Source organism: Anabas testudineus, chromosome 22 (genome assembly GCF_900324465.2).
Source record: "Anabas testudineus chromosome 22, fAnaTes1.2, whole genome shotgun sequence".
NCBI lineage: Eukaryota > Metazoa > Chordata > Actinopteri > Anabantiformes > Anabantidae > Anabas > Anabas testudineus.
The window spans coordinates 9,411,186-9,432,274 of NC_046630.1; the positions used below are offsets into that span (position 1 = coordinate 9,411,186).

Sequence of the window (21,089 nt, forward strand, 5' to 3'; positions counted from 1 at the left end):
TGGCAGAAAGGGACTTGACAGCTCAAGCACGCTCTTAATATTCGACGGGAGTTTAAAACATGCAACGAGGCCACTGGAGTGAGTTACTAAAACATAACTGATGATCAGTCAGTTCATCTATAGCCATCGACCGACTGAACATGTTCTAGCGCATAATTTATATAGAAACAATTTAACTTTCTACTGACTTTTTACTCATATTAAGCAAATGTCATAGTTGGAATAGTTTTGTACGTGCGTATGATGTTAGTTTGTCCTGGACAATGTTATTAAATATTAATAGATAACACAGGTCTAGAATGTATTTGTCTTGAAGTAATTGTGTTGACATTTCAGGTGAGATGTTTCAAGGGCTTAACACACACTACAACCCAATCTCATTGAAGATATCCAGGATTTCTAACAACGAAACACTCTTAGGATTATTTATTTGATTAAACTACTATAAAACGACAAAGTAAAGTAAAAATAGGCTCGTACTTAGTGATCAGTCAATCTGTTTGTCTCTTTTTTCTGTGAAATCTTTTCAACTCGAGGTACTTTTGCTATCGATTTCACATAAAACTACCAGAAGGAGGAAACTAATTAATTGACAATCCCTTTTTCAGGTATCCCAGACTAATTTCCTCATTCTTTCCAACCATTCCTCAAGGTGAGAACAGCCAATGACAACGGGCTTGATAATCACACCGGCCAATCAGAGTACGGTGCGAGAAAGGGGGCGTCATCAGGCGCGCACTACATAAATACTGTGCGTCGCTGTCACAGCATTGGAGCTTTTCAGGACTGTGCTAGTTAGATTACAACAAGGGGGAAAAACCACCAACAGCTTATACTCAGCAATCACCGAGTCTTGTTGTCGCTGCTGTTGTTGTTGTTGTTATTGCTTCGCGCCTGTTTTCACCATGAAAGCCATCAGTCCCGTCCGCTCGGTGAGGAGCTGCTACAAGGCCGTGTGCTGCATCTCGGAGCAGAGTCTCGCCATCACCCGGAATAAACACTCGTGTCTGGAGGAGCCGGTGGGCGCCTTGTGCGACATGAACGACTGCTACTCCAAGCTGAAGGAGCTGGTTCCGAGCATCCCACAGAACAAGTCGGTCAGCCAGGTGGAGATCCTGCAGCATGTTATTGATTACATCTTCGACCTGCAGATTGCGCTGGAAAAGGAGGACACAGCCACTCCGGAGATGGTTTTGTCAATAAAGGTGAGGAGAGATGAGGGCTGCACAGTGGACTGATGGTTGTTCTTCAACGTCCTTAGACACTGACATAACCTAACAGGAATTCCTCTGGATAGTTGGAGTTTATATAAATTAAAAACTGTGGAATTGTGTCTGTGGATTTGGCTGATTTAGTTCCACTCGCTACTTGATGAGATAGATGGTCATGGTGACCATGTTCTGATGTTGTATTTTTATTTAATTGATTTATGTTTTACTATAGTGGTGCAGTAGTTGATGTTCACTGATATTAAATGACACACAGTTATTCCTGATTGTGTGCTATTAGAATAATGTTTGTGCCAGCGTCTAAGACCGTCTCTCTCCCCTTTGCTCTCCATTCAGACTGCGGATCTCACTCGCAATTTCTCCAAAGAAGAGGGTCGGTTGTGCCACTAGGATGACAATGACAAAGGATGGTACGTATTTGTTTTCATTTTCCTGATGAATATCCTCTTCTAATGATCAGTTAAGACGATAATTGTGCTTAGAGACTTTCTGTGTCACGCCTCCTCTGAGCACTCGCTTAGAATAACAGCGGTGTCTTGTTTTAACTTAAAATCAGATAAAGTCTTTTTCAAAATGAACTTTAAATACCAGTGGGAATAGTGTAGGCATTGATGTGCTGGTATACCAAGGGCTCCTTACCCCTCACATTCACCACGGTTGCCAATTAGACAGGCCAGTGAATGTGTGGCGGATTCATTGCTATCTGCCTGGGGTTAATGAAAGTTCCATGCTAGGCGCCAGTCTGTCTGCTCCCCTCTGCAGGGAGGGAGGGAGGGAGGGTGAGAGGGAGAGATCTGACTTCACTTTTCTTCCTTTCTCTCCATGCAGGTGCAGGGAAACACATGTCTCCACTTCACTCCGGGCAAGAGGACAAGAGGGGCAGAAAGGGTGGGATAGGTATTTGGGGAAAGAAGGAGACGAAGAAGGAGGAGGAGGAGGAGGAGGGAGGTGGAGAGTTTAAAGAAAGAAAGAAGAGAGAGAGAAAAGTGGACTGTTTCCGAGAAGAGTGGGAATCAACAGTGGTGCATGAACAAGAAAACAGAGACTCATTCTTTGGCTCCTGGACAGACAAATCAACACACCAAAGCAGAAGCCGGGATCAGAAAGTGAAAGCGATCAGCTTTTTATGCCCTCCTCAACCAACCTGGGATTCCCAATAGATAGAAGTAGAAATATTGGTACATTGTTCTTTTGTTTTCCTTTTTGTTTCATTCCAAACTGTTTTTGTTTTTTGTTTTTTTTTTTGTTTGTTTTTTGTGGGTTTAACCGACACCCAACCTGAACTTTACTACATCAAGTCTCATGTCATATCACATTATTATTCCAACGCTATTCATTCCCAGATCTGCATTCTGATAATCTGGAGACTGTTACAATTTCATACAAATGTGTACATATCTGCAGTGGGTATGTAAGGTGTGAGTCAATTTGGATATCTGTATTTTTTTATTTTATTTTTTTTCCTGAATGGGACTTTGGGTTTGTTTTTTTTTTTGGGGTACACTCAGAACTCTATAATAGAGTTAATTGTAAATGTTTGTAGGGATTGTTGTATTTCTACAGACTTTGCTGTGAGTTTCATAAACTCTTTATTATAAAGTGTGCTTCGTATGTATGTATGTATTTTCTTGTGTAATTAAATAAAAAAATGATGTGAACCTATTTGTCAGAAAGGCTATATTTGATTATATTTATATAGAATAACCTTTGGTGCTGTGCAGGAGATAACTGTGATGCTGACATGGATGACGGCGAAGTGCTGATACAACAGGATGTACTTATTCAGACGTATCTTGAGGTTGAGTGGTTGGAAATCAAACAAAGGGAGTTTCCTGTGAGAACTTCTATTTTTCCAAAGAATGAGTTACCAGCAGTTTAAAGTAGTTGAACTTCCTAAAAGGAGAGGATGTTACGTGGTTGAAAACCATCAAACTAACCACTGTGGTCATTCATAAATGTTGAAAGACATGGCATGATTTCCAAATTCACATCAGTTGATGACACCATGTATAAATGTGCTTCACTGATCTTGGCAGCAGAAGAGCATCACCTTTAAGGCAACTTTATCTATAAGAACACAAACAAGACCTACATGTGTAGGTGCTATTATGTTGAAGCACCAGTCGTGGAATCACATATCAGCCAAACTGGGCCCCAGCTCTCTAATGTTACATGATTATTAATTTCAAAGTTAATGTCACTGCACTCAAGTGGTCTCAAAGTTGAGCAAACTACCCCACCGTGTGGATCGGTGTGGAATTTCATGTTTTAAATGTTGGCTCATGAATATACTGCATCATCTGCTTAATGCTTAGTGGTTTTCTTGCTTATTTTGTTATTTGTACTCTTGTAAAAGTGAAAATGAGACAACAGCCAGGGGTGTAGTTGATCCAGTGATCACCTTCACCCTGTTGGTATTAATGAGGTTGTAACTCCATCTAGTGGACCAGTATAGAAGTGCTCAGTTTTTTTTGTCATACTTGGTTGTACCGCTTTTTGCATCACTCTGTAAGGCATATTTGTCAAACTCATGGCCCGCGGGCCACATCCGGCCCGGCGTGTAATTATATCCGGCCCGCGAGATCATTTCCATATCATTGTTATTAATGGCCCGGTGATATGAAGCGCTGGTAACACAATAAACTACAGATCCCATAATGCAGCGCTTCAGCTGCCTTGCCGAACACATTCCGCGTTAATCAAGTTTAGTTTATGATGCTGCAGGTTATTATGAAGCTGGTCCTCAGGATGCCAAGTAATGTTGAACCATATCGGCACAACGGTGTTCAGAAATACGCACTTTGCTGATAAACTGAGTTCTTACGGAGCTTTGGTGACTTTGACGAACAAGAAAAGAAATTTACCGTCGATGCGGAACTTCACCTGTGCAGATTCAGATTCAGCTGATTGAGCTGCAGTGTAATGACTGAAGATAAAGTCGGACACTGCAGGACCCGCACAGTTTATTCACTCCATTCCAAATGTCCCAACGTCCACATGAGGCTCGATCCTTGTTTATGTTTGGTAGAACAAATCTTAGAGAAGCTGTTCTCAGTGATGAAGACTAACGAAACAGCACACAGGAGTCGTCTCACTGGTGAGAACCTACAGTCCATCCTGAGAATCTCCACAACACAGAACCTCACAACAAATATAAACGAACCTGTTGACAAAAACAGATGCAGCTCTGATAAAATGACTGAAGAGCAAAGACTGAATGATTAGATTTGTTATTGATGAAAAGCACTAATTTTATTTATATTTCCAGGTTTTGTTATGCAGCATTTTCATATTTTGAATTTGTATAATTTTGACAGGATATATTTTTATGGAGAGCAAAATCTTTTGGGATATTTAGAATTTAAGTTTATTTTTTATATAAAATGACATAAGATTGAAGACATTTTTTTTTTTATGTTTGTTCTTTTAATGTTTACTTCATTTCTAACTTGTATAATTTAGACAGGATATGTTTTTATAGAGAGCAAAATAAGTTTTTGTTAAGTTTTAAAAGTTTTAGTGTGCTCAATAAATGTTTATCCTGTTCGGCCCGCGAAAATATGTTTTGGATTTTGGCCCCCTGTGCAATTGAGTTTGACACCCCTGCTGTAAGGCATCAGTATTGCTTATTTGATGAGATGCCATATTCATGTTAAGGTACCGCAGGATAAAAAAAGAGTCTTGTTTTGTGTACATCAACTTGCAGTCATTGTTAACCTGCCAGAAATACAGAATGTCTGTATTTCATGTGTTAAAAATAAAATTGACTAGCAAATTGTGCAAACTGGTGATAGATGGACTCAAAAAACTGTCAAACAATAGTCAGAAATTATATTGTTGGCTGGACTGAGGCTTCTCAGATGGCACTGAAGGTCATTCCCTTTGCAGAACCTGAATCAATCAAGGCAGTTACAAGTAGATCTCACCATCAGAAGGTCACTCAATTACTGTGGCAATTATAAACATTATAACCTAAGTGTAATTAATATTTTACAATAATATGTTGATAATATGATGTGTTCTGTTTGTTTTCTAGAAACAGGAAAAAGAATTGCCCCTAATGGTGTCTGAGGCTGAAGTAATGCACAAGAGCTACCAGTATACACCACAAGATGGGACTGTTGGATGAGGATACATCAACCTTTGTTTTCTGACCCTACAACAAATCCAAGCGGGTCTGATGCAAGAAACAGAGCAGTAAGTATGAAGAGAAGACGCCCAGCTTCCCTAATGTAATCCAAGAATTTCATCAGTCACATGAGCTTCATACACTTATTTAAACAAAAAAAGCAAACAATGGCCTATTTAAAACTGACATTGTGGCCTTACAAATATCTTTCGTGAATGTCAAGATGATGATGATGATGGTTCTATTCTACAAAGTAATTTCTGCCATTGGCTTCATGTCTTATTTAGCTGAATAATTAACACAAGAAAACATTGAGCAGTGAAAGTCAGAGCCCAGACTGATTAAACATCTCTGGGGAGATCAGGCTGTAGCACCAACGCTCCCCATCCAACCTGATGGAGCTTAAGCGATACTGCAGAGAAGAATGGGAGAAACTGCCCATTAATAGGTGTGCCAAGCTCGTAGCATCATACTCAAAAAGTCTTGAGGCTGTAATTGGAGCTAAAGGTTCTTTGAGCAAAGACTGTGAAAACATATGTTTTCAAACTAACTTATTTCACGTTGTCCTTATGGGCTTTTCATTGCAGAATTTTGAGGAAAATATTGAATTTAATCAATTTTAGAATAAAACTGTAGCATAACAAAATGTGGATAAAGTTAAGCGCTGTGAATACTTTATTTATTCACTGTACACAGCCAGTTGTGTCTGATTCTTATAGCCACTACAGATTATATTAGGTGAACAAAGCATAGCATAAATGTGTCTTCCATCCAGAGCATATTTAGATTTGAAATGCAATTCAAATTGAGGCACGACAATAGGCTTCTATTATAGGGGAGTCTACGTTGCCTTGGCCAGTGGGGGTCAAGTCATATGGCTTGGGTCTGGTAGCTGTGGGTGGGGGAGGGGTTGTTTTCTTTCAATATCTCCTTTGAGCCAATACGCAAGGGTGCTACTGAATGAGTCCACTCATCATCTACAAACTATCCCCAGTGACATGTTGCACCAGGAAAATACACAGGTCCGACACAAACAGTGGTTCCTCCTTTTTTAATCACTTCTTACTATGATCTAGACAGATTTTTACATACTGTACATAATTATATATTATTTATATTGATCACACGTAGTGTCTGATTTCTTCATTGAAGTTAAGTCCTAAGTGATGCACATTATTTATAAATATTATGCTAAACAGTCAAATAACAGCATATTTGAATGGAGGCACCATCATATTAAATAGTGTAGCCTACATGTTTTGTATATACACATGTATATGTTGTGTAGATAAGATCCTAATAATCTGAACATAAGAAAGAAGTTTGACATACTTCAATTATGAATTTTTTAGGTAAAGTAAAGCAGCTTAATTTATTAGATGCAAAATATGGGACAATTGCTGCTTATCTGCAATAACAACAGAAAGTGTGGTAACAACAACGTCACAACTCTCCAGTTAAATGTGTGATTATATAAACTGGAGTCGTTCATACTCTAAATGATAAGCAGTCATTGTGTGGAGCTGCAGGCCTCCAGCACGTCGACAAGCGACCATTGTCCCGAAACGCTGCTACTGTCTCTTTAAGAAGACTCTGTACAACTGTTTTATGCAAATGCGACAAGCCGAACGTGCCGGGAGCCAATCAGAGGCGAGTTCCAACCGCGGGAGATCTGAATTTCGCGGGATGAAGTTTGGCGCTAAAAAAAAAAGCAGGTCTTTCTCATCTCTTGTTCTCTTGTATGGAGAGCGCAGCTCGGGGGAGGACGGACACCAGCCACAGACCCGCACGGATCCCGCATCGCAGGAGCTCACGATCAGTTGTAGATCTCCAGCAGGGTCCCGATCTCAGCGAGACCTGGAATCCATCTGGGACCCTGGACTTTATAAAACTGGATGTTTGACACAGTTTGTGGATTTAAGGAGCAGTTTATCATAACTTGCATGGCAAGTTTCTTCTGCACTTTGTAAGCGCACAAAGGAAAACAACAGCGACCAGGCTGCGAGATTCAGACCTGTAAATCCCCCTGAGCTGCATGGATCACATGCATTTTACATTTTAAAGGCTGAATAGTTGTAATAACTGCAGGATTTAGATATACTGTCACACAAAGGCAGTAGTTCACCGATCCCTGACGACTTTCTAGCAGGTAATTGATCCGTGTGTGCTTAGCTAACAGCACACTTCTCTCTTCGTTTGACCGCTTACATTTAGTTCGCTCAGGAAAATGATGCGGATGCCTAAAGGCGTCTCCCCGGCGTCGGCTCGGCCAGTGGTGGGAGTCTCCTGCTCTCAGCAGCAGAAGATGAAGCTTTTGTCCATCGGAGGAGTGAAGACCGAGTTCTTCAGCACCGGACTGTCCAGCCCGCCGATGAGCTCGGTACCAGCCGGCTACTTCACCCAGATATGCAACACGACCGCGGCCGAACAAAGAGCCAACAGCCTGTACTCAACCCCCCACGGACCAGAGGCTAAACCCATCAGATCATCCTCCGGGCGACTCCCGGTATGGAATCAAACACACACACACACACACACACACACACACACACACACACACACACACACACACACACACACACACACACACTACAGTCGGAGTTCTGGGTCATCATGTGGGCGTAATGATTGTGCATTGCATGCATTTTTCTGGCCGCACTTGGAGCACATTCAAATATGTTTTGACGCGATAAGGCACAGAGGAGTCACCGTGTCTGCTGCTGGATGTGGGTGAATAGTGTGTTCCCCTTTTCTGCCATGTTAAGTTGTGCAGTCCAGCTTCAGCTAGGCCGGGTCAGAGAGAGAGAGAGAGAGAGAGAGAGAGAGAGAGAGAGAGTGTGTGTGTGTGTGTGTGTGTGTGTGTGTGTGTGTGTGTGTGCGCGCGTGTGTGTGTGTGTGTGTGCATTTACACAATCTAACAATGCCACAGCATCCTCAGTGTGAGGGAAGACTCCTTATTTCACATGATTTGCTGCTTACACTTTTATGTGCACACCTTGTTTTGTGATTGCACCCATAAGACAGCTGCCCAGACTGCACCTGTCATTAAGGCTAAATACAGGATCAGTGTAACCTGTTCCTTAGGTCAGAGGTCATAAACAGACAACTGGTGTGTTTTGCTGAGATTTTACAGCATGCTGAAGGGGAAACAAATATTTCAACTTCTTGCTGATGTGAGGGGATGGTGCCTCGCTCAGCTTTAGTGCTTCACACCTGCTCTTCTTTGTCACGATGGTCTCTTTTCTCTAACCCGCTGCTCAGGCTTGCTGTTTTGCAGTGAAGCTAAAGGGGTTAGAGCATGTACAGGGTCTCCAAAGCTCATGTTAACCCCCCGCCCTTGGGCCTGCGTTCACTAATAGGCACTTCAAGAGGATTAGCAGGACGTCCTGTAAGTAAAGCGAGAAATAGGCTACCACCTGGTTTGTCATATTACAAGTTGCATTTACATTACAATAAAACAGTGGATATGTTCTTGGATTTATACAAGTCACGTCATACACGTTTAGTTAAGACATGACTGAGTTTTTTTCCCTTTTAACCCATTAAGATCTGCTCATGGGACACATTAATGTCCAGATTAACATAGTGTGTGTGTGGATGAGCTAGTTCACATATGCTACTATCATCAGAAGATTATGACTTGTTGCAGATAAAAAGCCAGTATGCTGCCTGTGTTTTCAGACTGATAATGGTGTTGACTATTCTTTCTGTCTCCCACAGTACGTACATGTATGTGTTTGGAAATTTTGTGAATACGTTCTTTCTGTACACGTGGACACCGTCATGTCACAGCTGGTGGAAAAATCACTCGTGTCACCAAAATGAGTTTAAATGAGGTGAAAGAGGCTGATTCACTATGAAAATTACACAGCAGGTTTCAGAAGTCTAAAAGTCCCATGATTATGAAACTTCCTAAGCACATGTCAGTAAATTAAAACCTTCAGTTTTAGGGGGAAATGCTGCTTAAAGTAAGGAAGTCTTACAAATGATGCTATGACTTTTTGAACCTAGTGATGCCGTCTGATTTTAAATTAAAAAAAAAAAAAAACATGAACATGACAAAGCAACACTGATTTTCATATATTGTTTTTTTTTTTTATCTTTCCTTTCTTCTTTCCTGTCTTAAAGAATGTTTTGGTAGATTAAATCAGAGCTTCCTCTTTTTAGTCTTACCTTTCATGTGAGGTGGAGATGCTCAGTTTTATTTTCACTGAAGCGGGGGTCGTCTAGGGGTTTTCCATCTCATTCAGGGCCTTTGTGAAAAAGTCTACGTTACTAACGGCACATACAAAGACACATGGCAGAACACTATATGTCTGTAGCTATTTGTCCTGTAGGATGAGCAGAGTTGGGGACAGTGAAGTATTTCTTTGTGTGCTTGCTGACACAGCAGTGTTACCACTTCATGACATGTTAAGTCATGGGCCTTATGTTTACAGGAAGTGTTGTGTCTTCATGTACAGCTCACTTCCTTCGACCTAAACAACATAAGAACCACTGTGTTTTAGCTATTTGGCCTAAGGAACAGGATGCTTGGTTTGGTGTAAAACCTCAGTTACTCTTACAGACAAACAAACTATACAAATTCATACATCATGCACAACCCCACACGATGTGTTTGTTTAAAAAAAAAAAAAAACAACAGCAATGTGAATGTTAAAATGCTATAATCGCACCTCCTGTTCATATTGATTTTGCAGTAGAAGTGATGCATCCACTCCTTCTGTGCAAACATGTATTTAAAGTCTAGTGTGAAATCCTTTACATTTGTTTGCCTGTTGAGTAAGACTGGAAGAAAAGAAACAAAAAAGTGGAGAATTTCTTACTAAAAATGCTGAAAATATTTGAATTAATGTGTCTGATTTGGAAATCTCTGTCTTCAGATGAACTAAAGATGCAGGGCTGCACATTTTGGCTCCTAAAGGCCTGTATCAACAGGCAGAAAGGGGCCAGCAAGTAAAACCAGTTTCATTCTTCACATTTGCAACTGACTGTTGTTGTAAGACTAATTAAAAAAAAAAAAAAAAGTGAATCTATCCTCTAAGTCCCATTAATGATCCTGCTAACTGTAGTAAAAGCCTGTGTACTGGTGTTTGTCATGTGAGTTTTAACCAGGGTGTGTAAACTGTTGATAGTGTCGTGTCTCTCTGTTTCCTTTTGACTTGATAGTGATGTAAATGTGTTACAGGATTCAGGTCTCCCTCCAAAGTCCAGGGAGGCCCTTTCTCTGTGTGATAGCTGCTTCCATGCCACAACATATGAATAGATCTTGGCTATTTGAAATGCAACAGGAAATACTGCCTACATGGAAATGGCAGTTTGGCCACAAGATGCACCTGCATAATATCAAACAAAAACAATGTCCCACTTATTCCCCGCTCATGTGTGAGTTCCCATATTTATATGGAAACTCACTCAGCCTGCCACAGTTTCATGAGCATCGGTATTGGCTAAATGTTTGTAGAGATTTTTATTGGAGACCATGGAGTTCATGCCCCATTCAGCCCGTCTCTTAGGTGTGACAGTGGTAAAAATGTCTCTCTACCTAACCCTTCTCATTCACCTTGTTTTACATCAGCTGGGCCTGAAGCATAACGTCCTCAAAAGGGGAAGTTTAGCAATTTAAAAGAGCCTGCTCCCCCCTCTGCCCATGCAGATCCACATTCGCCTCTTTTCTCTTCAGGCAACATTGATAATTTCACGAGCAATGTGTCCATTGTTTTTCTTTTGACTACCCAGGTGTGGTTTTGGGGGTTTATGAACAGAGCAGTACACATTTGCAGGCGTACCTTAACTTGCCCTCTGCTTGGATGGAATTTGAATCCTACACAGCCCGACTGACGAGGTTTGTTGGTTTGAGGAGAGGCCCTTCACGTGATTGTTGCTTTGTGTGTGAAACTCCACTGTGGAGATTTAACCAGAGTGCGAGAGACAGAGGGAATCATCCAAAGAATGTACAGCAAACAGAGACGGCCACGTGCGCAGCTTGGGTGTAACTGGCCAGGCAGGGTGAGGTTATTGAGAAAACATGAGTGCAGTGATACCGTGAGTCCTGGAGATAAAGAGTTAATATGTGAGTAGTTGACTCAGGCCTTTCTTTATTTCATTTTACAGTAGCTGGGCCAAGCAGTGCTTTGCTGCACAGTAACTACACTGGAGCTGATTAGAAACTGATTGACGTGTGCTTAATGTAATAATTTGGATGACTGCACTTTTCTCTCACTGATCTGTAAGCATTGTGAAATAAAGATGACAGCCGGTCTTTCCTTTTGATCAAGTGAAGTTTGTGTAAAAGGGTTTATTCACCAGAGAATCCCTTTATGCAAAAAAGAGAGCACCCAGACCCCCACCCTAACACCATACAGCTGCACAGTGAGACAGTTGTTTCCCTTCTCACAGTGTCACTAGATACAGTATGTTGCTGTTACCTCTAGAGTGTAAAGCTACAGAGCTGAGAAATATAGACAGGGTGCAGTTTAATCTGCACAATTAGGACATTAGGACAATAAATGTATGAACTTACTTAATACTTACTTAATTTTTGAGACAGTGGAGATTGCATAGTCAAATAAAACCTAACAGACCGTGTCCCTGTTTTAGCCACAGCTGTTACTGCTAGTAAACACTTCATTGTCACTACATCTCTCACCACAGGTGTTCACCAGCTACTGTCAGGACCTTTGAGCCAACACACACACAACATTAAATCTCATTAGAGGTGTAGAAGTAACCTTTTTGGTCACCATCCTATCTTATGCCTCGCTGTGGTCCTGCTTGAGTTTCTGCATGGGATTAAAAGCTACTACACCAACAGCACATACACTTAGTGCACGTACTGCTCCAGATGTCGCCAGCCAACAGGTGGACACGTCATGTAGCGCACTGGGACAACGGCGGCCTTCATTATCCGCACATGCACACATGGCACACTTGCAACGCAGCACTTTTCAATTTGCTTTGCTTTCTCTTTGCTCTGGATATTGTCAGTTGCTTAAACCCATTAGCTAATGCAGCTCACTGGCGTCTTGTGCACGGCAATAATAAAAAAGGGATTATACAAAAAGGTGAGGTCCTAACCAAATGCAACAAAAATGAAATCCACTCAGTTCTGTGTGTAAGGGTGTCGCCAAATTGCACAAGTTGCAGTTTTTCAGACGGTTGGTCATTTCTCAATCCTGGTGCTGAGGGAGACTGTCCTTTTTTCACTTTTGTTATGTATGTAAAAAAAAAAAAAAAAGTCACGTGAAGATATTTGGTTGATATTGTCGTCCAAAGGTTGTGAATGTGCTTTGGGTCATGGGGCCATGGGTTGCCATTGCCTGTGTGTTAAGCTGTAGAAGAGAGGGGGGAGGAGAGGTCATTGAGTGATTCCAGGGATTTCCTGGAATCACTCAATGACCCCCACCTCATACACACAAACAAAAACAAGATGAGCTCTTCGTTAAGTCCTTGGGAAAGTGAGTGTGGTGCTTTGTCCCCGTACTTGAGGGCTGTTGGCACATTTACAACTCAGCACTTTTCAAATTGCCCCTATTTTGCACTTTTGCCAGCCCTGGTGTCATTGTGTGATGGCTGGGGACTTGCTACTCACATCTTTTTAACAATTATTATCACATTGGAATTTGTTGAAGTGCCTGACTCACAATTATATCATAGTTTTCTAATTTACATACATTTATTTCTCTTTAGGCTAAAAGGAAGCTGGATCTAGAGGACCCTCTTTACCTCCCAGAGTTTCGCACACCAAAAGGCAAAGGCAGCATTGCAGCAATACCAAGTCCAAGGAGTGAGTATATTTTGTGGGTCAGGTATGAAGGAAAGAGATGTTCTGTGTGGGTTTGTGTATAAATCCTAAAAGTACCAAAACTCCAACAAAGGTTTATCTGTGGTGATATCTTTAAATGTCAAACATAGAATGCAAAATGAGTCACAGTAAATTAGATGAATATAATAGTTTGTTTACATGGTACATAAATAACTAGTTTTATAAGTACCGGTACTTAAATAAATGTGATCATCTGCATGAAATAATATATTACAGTATAGTATTATATCCTCTGTTCTGCTTTGTTCTCTTCTTATGTGAAATGTTTGTGCATTTCAGCTCCAAAGTCTCCAGGCGAGAGGACGCGGTACGACACCTCACTGGGCCTGTTGACCAAGAAATTTGTGGGTCTGATCGCTGAGTCATCTGATGGAGTTCTTGACCTGAACTGGGCCACTGAAGTACTGGAGGTCCAGAAAAGACGCATCTATGACATCACCAACGTTCTGGAGGGAGTCCAGCTGATCAGAAAAAAATCAAAGAACAACATCCAGTGGCTGTGAGTAGAAATGGATCAGCAGAGATTCAACATTAGGAATATGAATAATCTTAAATTCCAGTATAGTGGAGGGAAAGTCTATCAGAAATCAGACTACAAAAAGGAATTAATCTAAATATAATTCCTTTTTGTAGTCTGATTGGATTATGAACTTTATTAATAAGTACATCAAAAATATAATTTTTTTTTAACATTTAAAACAACTCAGAACAATTCGGACCTACTTATCTGCCACCTAGTGGCTGTTAGAGGCATTACAGTTTTGTGTTTACTAGCTATTACATTGTTTTTGAGGTGTTATGACACATATAGATCATTCTCATTTTAATACAACAAGTCATAATACTGTATTTATTTATATCCTAGGGTTGGAGATGTATTTGAGGGTGGTGCAGGTGGAGGAGAGAAAGCCTGTGCGCTGAGGAAAGAGCTGGGGGATCTGGAAAGAGCGGAGAGATCTTTGGATGAACTGATCCACTCCAGCACCACTCAGCTAAAACAACTCACAGAATATAAAGACAATCAGAGATATCCTTTACATGCATCTCGGTGTTTGTCTACATTTCCTCTGCAAGTCTTCTGCTTTGTTACAAATAGCAATTTAATGTCTGCTGCTGCACTTGTCGCCCTTGACCCCACACTGCACGCTCGGCTATGTGACGTACCAGGACATCCGCTCCATCAACAGTCTCAAAGACCAGACAGTCATTGCTGTAAAGGCCCCTGCTGAGACCAAGTTGGAGGTGCCAGACACAGCAGGGGTGAGGAAACGTCTTTGTTTGGATTTACTGAAATTTACAGCATGTTCTTATTTTTTCTTCTCACCTCTTTTAGCTACTAAGCCATTTAATTATAGTTTATCATATGTCAATACTGCTGTTAGATGGCTGAAAAGTCATCTTAATCACTTTGGGGGAAAATAGTGAATAATGCCGATGGTAGTTTCAGCTAACTAGTTTTTAAAAAGATGAATAAGTGAGATGTAAAGAAATGAGTAGCTACTGAACTGTCTAATTCTTCGCATGTTCCTTTCTCCTTACAGCAAGGGTCACTACAGATCTATCTAAAGAGCAAGAATGGCCCCATTGAAGTCTACCTATGTCCAGAGGAGGGTCTTGAAGATGCCAGCCCTGTTAAGAGTGCCGTCACCCCTAAAAAGGAGTTCGCCCAACCACCCTGCCCTCCAACTGCAACACCTATGGGACCACCGAGTTACAACATCAAAGAGGAGCCGATGGAATGTAAGCTGGGGAATTTAATTTTACACCAAGCTCAAAAAGCTGAGAAACAGCCAGGATGCCATAAGCCTAGCTTAACATTATGACTGTGAGCAAGTTCAAACTAAGCACACAAAATACAACCTATTAATTAGTGAACTTCAGAGCAATGTTAAGTGTACTTTTAACCTCCTCACCCACTGGATGCAGCTCTGTACTTATCAGACAGGTATGAGAATGATAAAGATCTTCTCATCAGACATAAAAGCAAAACCAAATTTCTTTCTAACTCTTTAACGTTCAAAATTAATTCACCTGTCAACTACATTTTATTTGTATAGCAGTAAAAAAAACAAACAATATAAGCCGTAATAGTTGATGTATACAAAAATAAAACCTGCTCTGCAGTAGTAACGCACATCAAATTAAAATCCAGCCTCACCTCTGCTCTCTATTTTTCTTTTAACCACAGCCAACATGTCTACAGCAGCTCCAGCTGCCTCCTCGGCGGCTGCGTCCAGTTCCTCTCTGCTTGACGTAGAGGGTCTGCTGGGTTTGCCCCCCAGCCTCCTTCAGATCACAGAGGACCAGCTTCCTGGCACATCATTCATCCCAGATCCCAATACTCCATTTGTCAGTTTCTCTCCACCGTTGGACCATGACGACTACCTCTGGAGCCTGGAGGATGGAGAGGGAGTGTCAGACTTCTTTGACACATATGATCTTGGGGATCTCTTGAAAAGCTGAGATAGGTTGATGGAGGGAGGAGGACATTTAGCAAGTAATATTTAATTGAATGCCTTCTCGAGGTAGGAAACATTACACTATGAAGCCATTGCTCTTTGTTATCGCTTTGTCTGTTTTAATGTCTGTTATTCCAAAGGAGGAGTTAGCCCCTTTGTTTATTTTAATAAAGTAAAAATCCTAATTGTACATAGTGTTTTAAAATGAATATTAAAATGATCAGTTAGGGAGGATGGCACGCTGATGTGCGTGATCTCCAAATGTATAGAAACACTGTTTAAAATTAGTTTTGGATTTTCTGTCACAATTTCATATTACGCTAAACATAAACATTTGCAAACACGTGTGTTAATATCTATATCACACCACCAGCAAAGGTGGTTTACAGGTTTACAGTTGACAACTCAGGAATTGTTCCCAAAGTCTAAATGTTTGTGCCACTCTTTGGCCCGTAGAGGGCAGCCTTGTATTATGTCAGCTTTAACTGCCGTGCAGCTTTACAAGATTCAATCACTGGACGAGGGTAAGCTAAGGCCATCAGGATCCATACACAGGGTGTTTTATTTTTAAGCGTTTGTAAGGATCCTGATATCTTCAACATTGACCAAATGAAGCTGTGAATCATTTGTTTAATACCAGACCTTGTAGTGCATACATCGTCGTGTGAAATCGGAGCACTGATATTAGACATACTGTACAACTCCTTCTGAAGGTGCTGATGTTGCTCTTGTCTAATCAAGTTCGCTTTCTTCTGCCTTAAGCGTAAATATGTCAGGCCTTGTACCTTGTTTGGTGCAGCATTATGTGCCAAAATATGCAGGTTGTGACAACCAATACTGGATGTAGAGCCACGCGTACATCTCTGCGAGAACAGGGCCATCTCTTGTTGGTTTGCCCCTCTACTGATGTGAGTTAATAGCTGATTTTTACACATGATTTTTGATTTAGTAGTGTAAAGATACTATTGTATTTCTCAGGAAATATCCCAAAATAAAAATAAAGTGAGGTGAAAGGAGACTGATAAATTAAGGTTTCATTAGAGAAATGATTAGTTTTTCCTCTTGTTGCTATTAAATGAAGTCTGTTGAATAAAAAGCAACAGAAACGATGACAAATTTATCTTATTACTGTTCCGTGAATGTTTTCACACATGATATGGTGCGTGCCTTTTTAATACATGTAAAAAGCATGCACCAGTGGTCAGAGCAGCTGTGATTATTTTTATATGTTGAACATGTTGAAGAGTTCGAAAAATTGGGTAATTTGAATTGAATGCTGAGGTATTTCTGGCTTTCCCTCTACACTGCAGAGATAAGCTAACTGTCCTGTCCTAACAAAACTTGAAATGTGTGTTTGTGTGTGTATTTGACAGCTTGGGGAATGGGTGTCAAGGTGTGTTTGTGTGTGTGTGATTTTTTTAATATGTAGATTAGAGAAAGAAAAATCAGAACTTGTAGTTTGTTTGTTTTTTTTATTTGAATTTTTTTCAATGAGCATTATTGTTTTTGGTATTTGTACATAATTTGTTTTGTATTTATACCTATCGTTTCAGAAGTTTTGTGAAAGTTGATAGTGGCCTTTCTAAGGAAGGCACAAATGTTGTGTATAACATCCAGCACTTAATATTTTGTAATATTGTGTGGTCTGTTTGAAATAAATGAAGCCATGGTTTACATTTATAATTGTGCTTTCACTTTTTCTGTGTGTGAAAACTATAGTTCTAGTGGCTTTTTTTGTGTGTGTGTGTGTGTGTGTGTGTGTGTAAAAACATCAAGGGTATAGCTGCTAAGGATGTTGATCTAACACAAAGTGGCAGGCCCCGAGGAGAGGGATCGGGCTGACATGCAGAGTGACAATGACACTGAATGAACGATAAACTCTGTCGGACAGACAGACAAAAGCCACCGCATCAGTCTTTCTGCGTTGGTTGCTTTGGAAACGAGCAAACAAAAGGCAGCAGGCACCCAGGAGGTCAAAGTTCAGTGGGTCAGTGTAGGATGGCGGAAGTACCTTTTGAAGTGGGGAAAATACGTTTGGAAGGAAATATTGCGCATGTTTACATAGATGCAAAGGTGTATGTAGTTTTGCATATCATTGCTAAATTTCACGTTGTTACTTAGAACATTAGAGGTTCCATATGACAACAGGAATTGCAGAAGTATTATATGGACAACTGAGCTTGCAAAAAAAACACTCAGTAGATATAAACTGTCTCTGCATGCACATGGTCACACATAACAGTCTGTTTGCTACTGAACCAACATCAGGTGTCTACTAGCGCTAAGTGTCTATTAGCAGATGTTGCACAAGCACTCATGTGTTTAACAAGACGTCATAAACTGAAATGTCAGAAACCACACTCATATACACACACACACACACGCTGCCTTTCACAGTCTAGTTTACGTGCTATGTAAACAGCAGGCCACCTCAGGTTTGCTACACCACACACCTTCGAACCAATTGCTGTGACAACAAGGAAGTGAAGTAAATATTGTTAGCTGAAAACTTAAATGCCTCTTTGTGAGCTGCCCTCGCATAAAGAACGATAAAAACTTGGCACTGAGCAGCACCAACCAAAAAAAAAGGTGCAAAGAAACTGCACACCAGTGTTGAGAGCTGCAGGACATATAGTGATCCCCTCGAGAGATATGAAATTGATTAACCGAGGTTATTCAACAGGTACAAGAAACAGTTTCAGGAAGAGAGATGTTTAATTATTCCCAGAACTCTCAGTAAATGTCTCAAATGACTGCATTTATTATAAATTATGAATCACAAACAAGTTTGACTACCTGTTCCCTCTGTGGAAAACCTTTGCTGCCGTAACAACTGTGATGACAGTTATACTGCAGAGGCGGGTGTGGTTCGGTGGGCAGATGCGGCTGGGAAGCCATGCCACATGCATCACACTGGACTTATTCTGGTTAGTCAGTGAGTCAGGAACAACGTATTCTTTAAGAAAGCAGAAGCTCTCACAACATTTCCCCCACTCTTAGAGCAAATCTTCGAGCGGGTTCTTAAAGCAGAACGAGGTTCATGATCTCATTTCAGGGAGAAACTGAAGTCCTGTGTTAACCCATAATTCAAATCGCCTCTTTTTTTTCTCTCTCCAATCCCACTGTGTTCAGTCATCTGTGTCGACCAGAAGAGGGGGTATTTTACGGTAAGCCTGGGCCTGCTGCCTTGACAGGGGTAGTAAATTGATAGCAGGACCGGTGGAGCTAAGTCAACAAGCAGAGCGGAGAGAGAGAGAGATTATTAGGGGGAGGTTAATACAGGACCTTGTGCTTCTCTCCTGGGCTGCTGGGAAGCAGCGAGGAAATCCTGGCAGCTGTAGGCTTTACTGGAAGATGTCGCTGTGACCTCTGTAGACGGTTACGTGTGTGCGTCAGAGAAAAGGAGAGAAACTGTATTTGCCGTACCACACTTCCTCACAGACAAACTGTGAAGTTTGGCTGGGAGGAAGGAATGGTGTGAAGGAAAAAAGAAACAAAGCCTTTGCTGGTGACATAATAAATGATCAAATTACCATTTGCAACTGCAGGAGAAAGTCTGTTGATATAGGAAATGACAGTGAATAGGTATGGTATGTTTAGTTTAGGAAGGGAAGGGGTGGAGATAAGGTTAGTCACTGAAGTTTGTATAATAAGACAATGAAGTTTCTCTCATCTTTCCCTTTTCCTCTGTCACTCTTCCTTTTGTCTTCCTGGCTGCTCTGTCCAACCCCCCCCCCCCCCCACCCACCCCCACTTCCTCCGCCTTCCAAAACTATTTTCCTCTATCAATTCCCATTTTTCTTCTCCTCCCCCCTCCCTCTCCTTGGGCTTGTATTCTTCACTATATGTTAGTTCACTGCCTGAGCAGACCGGTTTGCACAGTTTTACAATAGGACCCGGGCTGGAAGGCTGGCAGACACACAAAAGCTCTGCCTCTTTACTAGAGGCTGCAAAGAAACTGAAGGAGGGTATTGTTGGGACACAGCACGCCTCTGCATTACATCAGCCCACACATGCAAGCAAAAAGTTGTGCATGCAAAATGAGCATATAGATTTAAATGTTACACATATATCACAATAAGTGACCCTTATGTGTATCATGCAACACGATTTTATGCATTTATAGTCTTGGTAAACTGGGTCGTCAACTTCTGAATGTGTCTCTGCCTTGTTTGGAGCTTGCTTCATGCCCTCGCTTCCTTATAAACAGGCGTTCTTTCTTAATGATGAACTGGGTAAAGATAGTGTTTTCCAGCTTTTCCTCTGGAGACTTTAGAACATATTTTTAATAGCTCGTATGCCTTAACTTGTAAGGACAAACATGTGAGGTATTTATTTGCTCTCTAGTCAATTCTCACATAGTGCTTTCAGAGGGACCCAGTAGCTTTCACTTTAAAAGGTTTTGCATACATGCACATGTGTGAGCAAGTATATCAAATGCTGTGAATGTGCGTTTTAATGTGTCTGAGTTATTTGCTAAGCGGGGACTTGCGACACAAAAAGCAGTTTGTCTATCATTGTGAATAAACAGAGCAGCACTGTGAGCGCGCAGAGTCCAGACACAACTTCCATTCAACACTATTTTCTTGAGTGGCAGTAATAAGTGGTTGCAAAGGACAGTTAACGGATTACTTGGCTGAATATGTTTAAAATAACTGCAAGTTGCCTATAGAGCGGGCACTAATTATCATTCTGTGAAGCAAATGTAGGCACATGTGTGGTTTTGTGGTACAACCATAGTGAGCTACTGAATTTGATGGAGTTTTCTGAAAATCTGCACCTCGTAGTGTTTTGTATCACTGCTCTCCCTGAGGCAAAGGCTCAGCGATACACCTCTTTTCTTTGAGTTGACAGACATGACAATGCATGACCAGACATGCAGGACTTATGTTCTTCATGTGACTTGTGTAGTTTCTCTAATGCACTCTTTCATTTTCTTCCACTTTGTCAGATGATTGCAAGAGAAGGTCGGGGGAGGTGGGACTAGAGAAATCCTCCCTCATAGAAAAATGTCTTTTCATGAGATGAAAAAGAGTTTTGGAGCCTCAGCCAAGGGGACCAGGATGCAAAGACACATTGTTCCCCTTAGCTGCTAATTAAAAAGCAAGCGTTACTTGAAATAGGTATGTGGTAATTATGGACAAGTGTGTGCAAAATCCAAGAGTATGAGTATTTGGAGTGTCTGATTTTTATTAACCTGTTTTGCATCTCAAGTTTTAGGTAGACCTGACATTACTTGATTCTTTCTAATTCCTCGCAGCTCTTCTCAACTCACTGAAATTCCTCTGGTTCGGTTTAGTCTATTAATGAGGGATTCTGCATATCCATGGCGACCACAGCGCGGACTCTGAAGTCTGCATAGAGATGAGAAGTAAGAATGGAAAGAGACGAGTGCAGGACACACACACACAAACACACACACACACACACACACACACACACACACA

General features: G+C 41.1%; 2 protein-coding genes across 2 annotated transcripts; both read left to right on the forward strand.

The window, feature by feature from the left end:
* Positions 1-757: 757 nt before the first annotated feature.
* Positions 758-2,891, forward strand: id3 (inhibitor of DNA binding 3). Its single transcript, XM_026340559.1, has 3 exons — positions 758-1,205; positions 1,566-1,639; positions 2,058-2,891. The coding sequence occupies exons 1-2, from the start codon at positions 906-908 to the stop codon at positions 1,617-1,619; spliced, it is 354 nt and encodes a 117-aa protein (XP_026196344.1). The 5' UTR covers positions 758-905; the 3' UTR covers positions 1,620-1,639; positions 2,058-2,891.
* Positions 2,892-6,475: 3,584 nt separating this feature from the next.
* On the forward strand, positions 6,476-17,325 carry e2f2 (E2F transcription factor 2). Its single transcript, XM_026340392.2, has 7 exons — positions 6,476-7,864; positions 13,048-13,144; positions 13,463-13,682; positions 14,049-14,210; positions 14,329-14,443; positions 14,725-14,923; positions 15,372-17,325. The coding sequence occupies exons 1-7, from the start codon at positions 7,586-7,588 to the stop codon at positions 15,644-15,646; spliced, it is 1,347 nt and encodes a 448-aa protein (XP_026196177.1). The 5' UTR covers positions 6,476-7,585; the 3' UTR covers positions 15,647-17,325.
* The last annotated feature ends 3,764 nt before the right edge of the window (positions 17,326-21,089 follow it).

What these genes read in the sequence shown, in the direction of transcription:
- id3 (XM_026340559.1), top strand. Translation starts at nt 906, where the DNA reads ATGAAAGCCATCAGTCCCGTCCGCTCGGTGAGGAGCTGCTACAAGGCC. An exon ending in AGATGGTTTTGTCAATAAAG is followed by an intron (nt 1,206 to 1,565) that starts GTGAGGAGAGAT and finishes CTCTCCATTCAG; the next exon opens with ACTGCGGATCTCACTCGCAA.
- e2f2 (XM_026340392.2), top strand. Translation starts at nt 7,586, where the DNA reads ATGATGCGGATGCCTAAAGGCGTCTCCCCGGCGTCGGCTCGGCCAGTG. An exon ending in AGGTGCCAGACACAGCAGGG is followed by an intron (nt 14,444 to 14,724) that starts GTGAGGAAACGT and finishes TTCTCCTTACAG; the next exon opens with CAAGGGTCACTACAGATCTA. An exon ending in CAAAGAGGAGCCGATGGAAT is followed by an intron (nt 14,924 to 15,371) that starts GTAAGCTGGGGA and finishes TTTTAACCACAG; the next exon opens with CCAACATGTCTACAGCAGCT.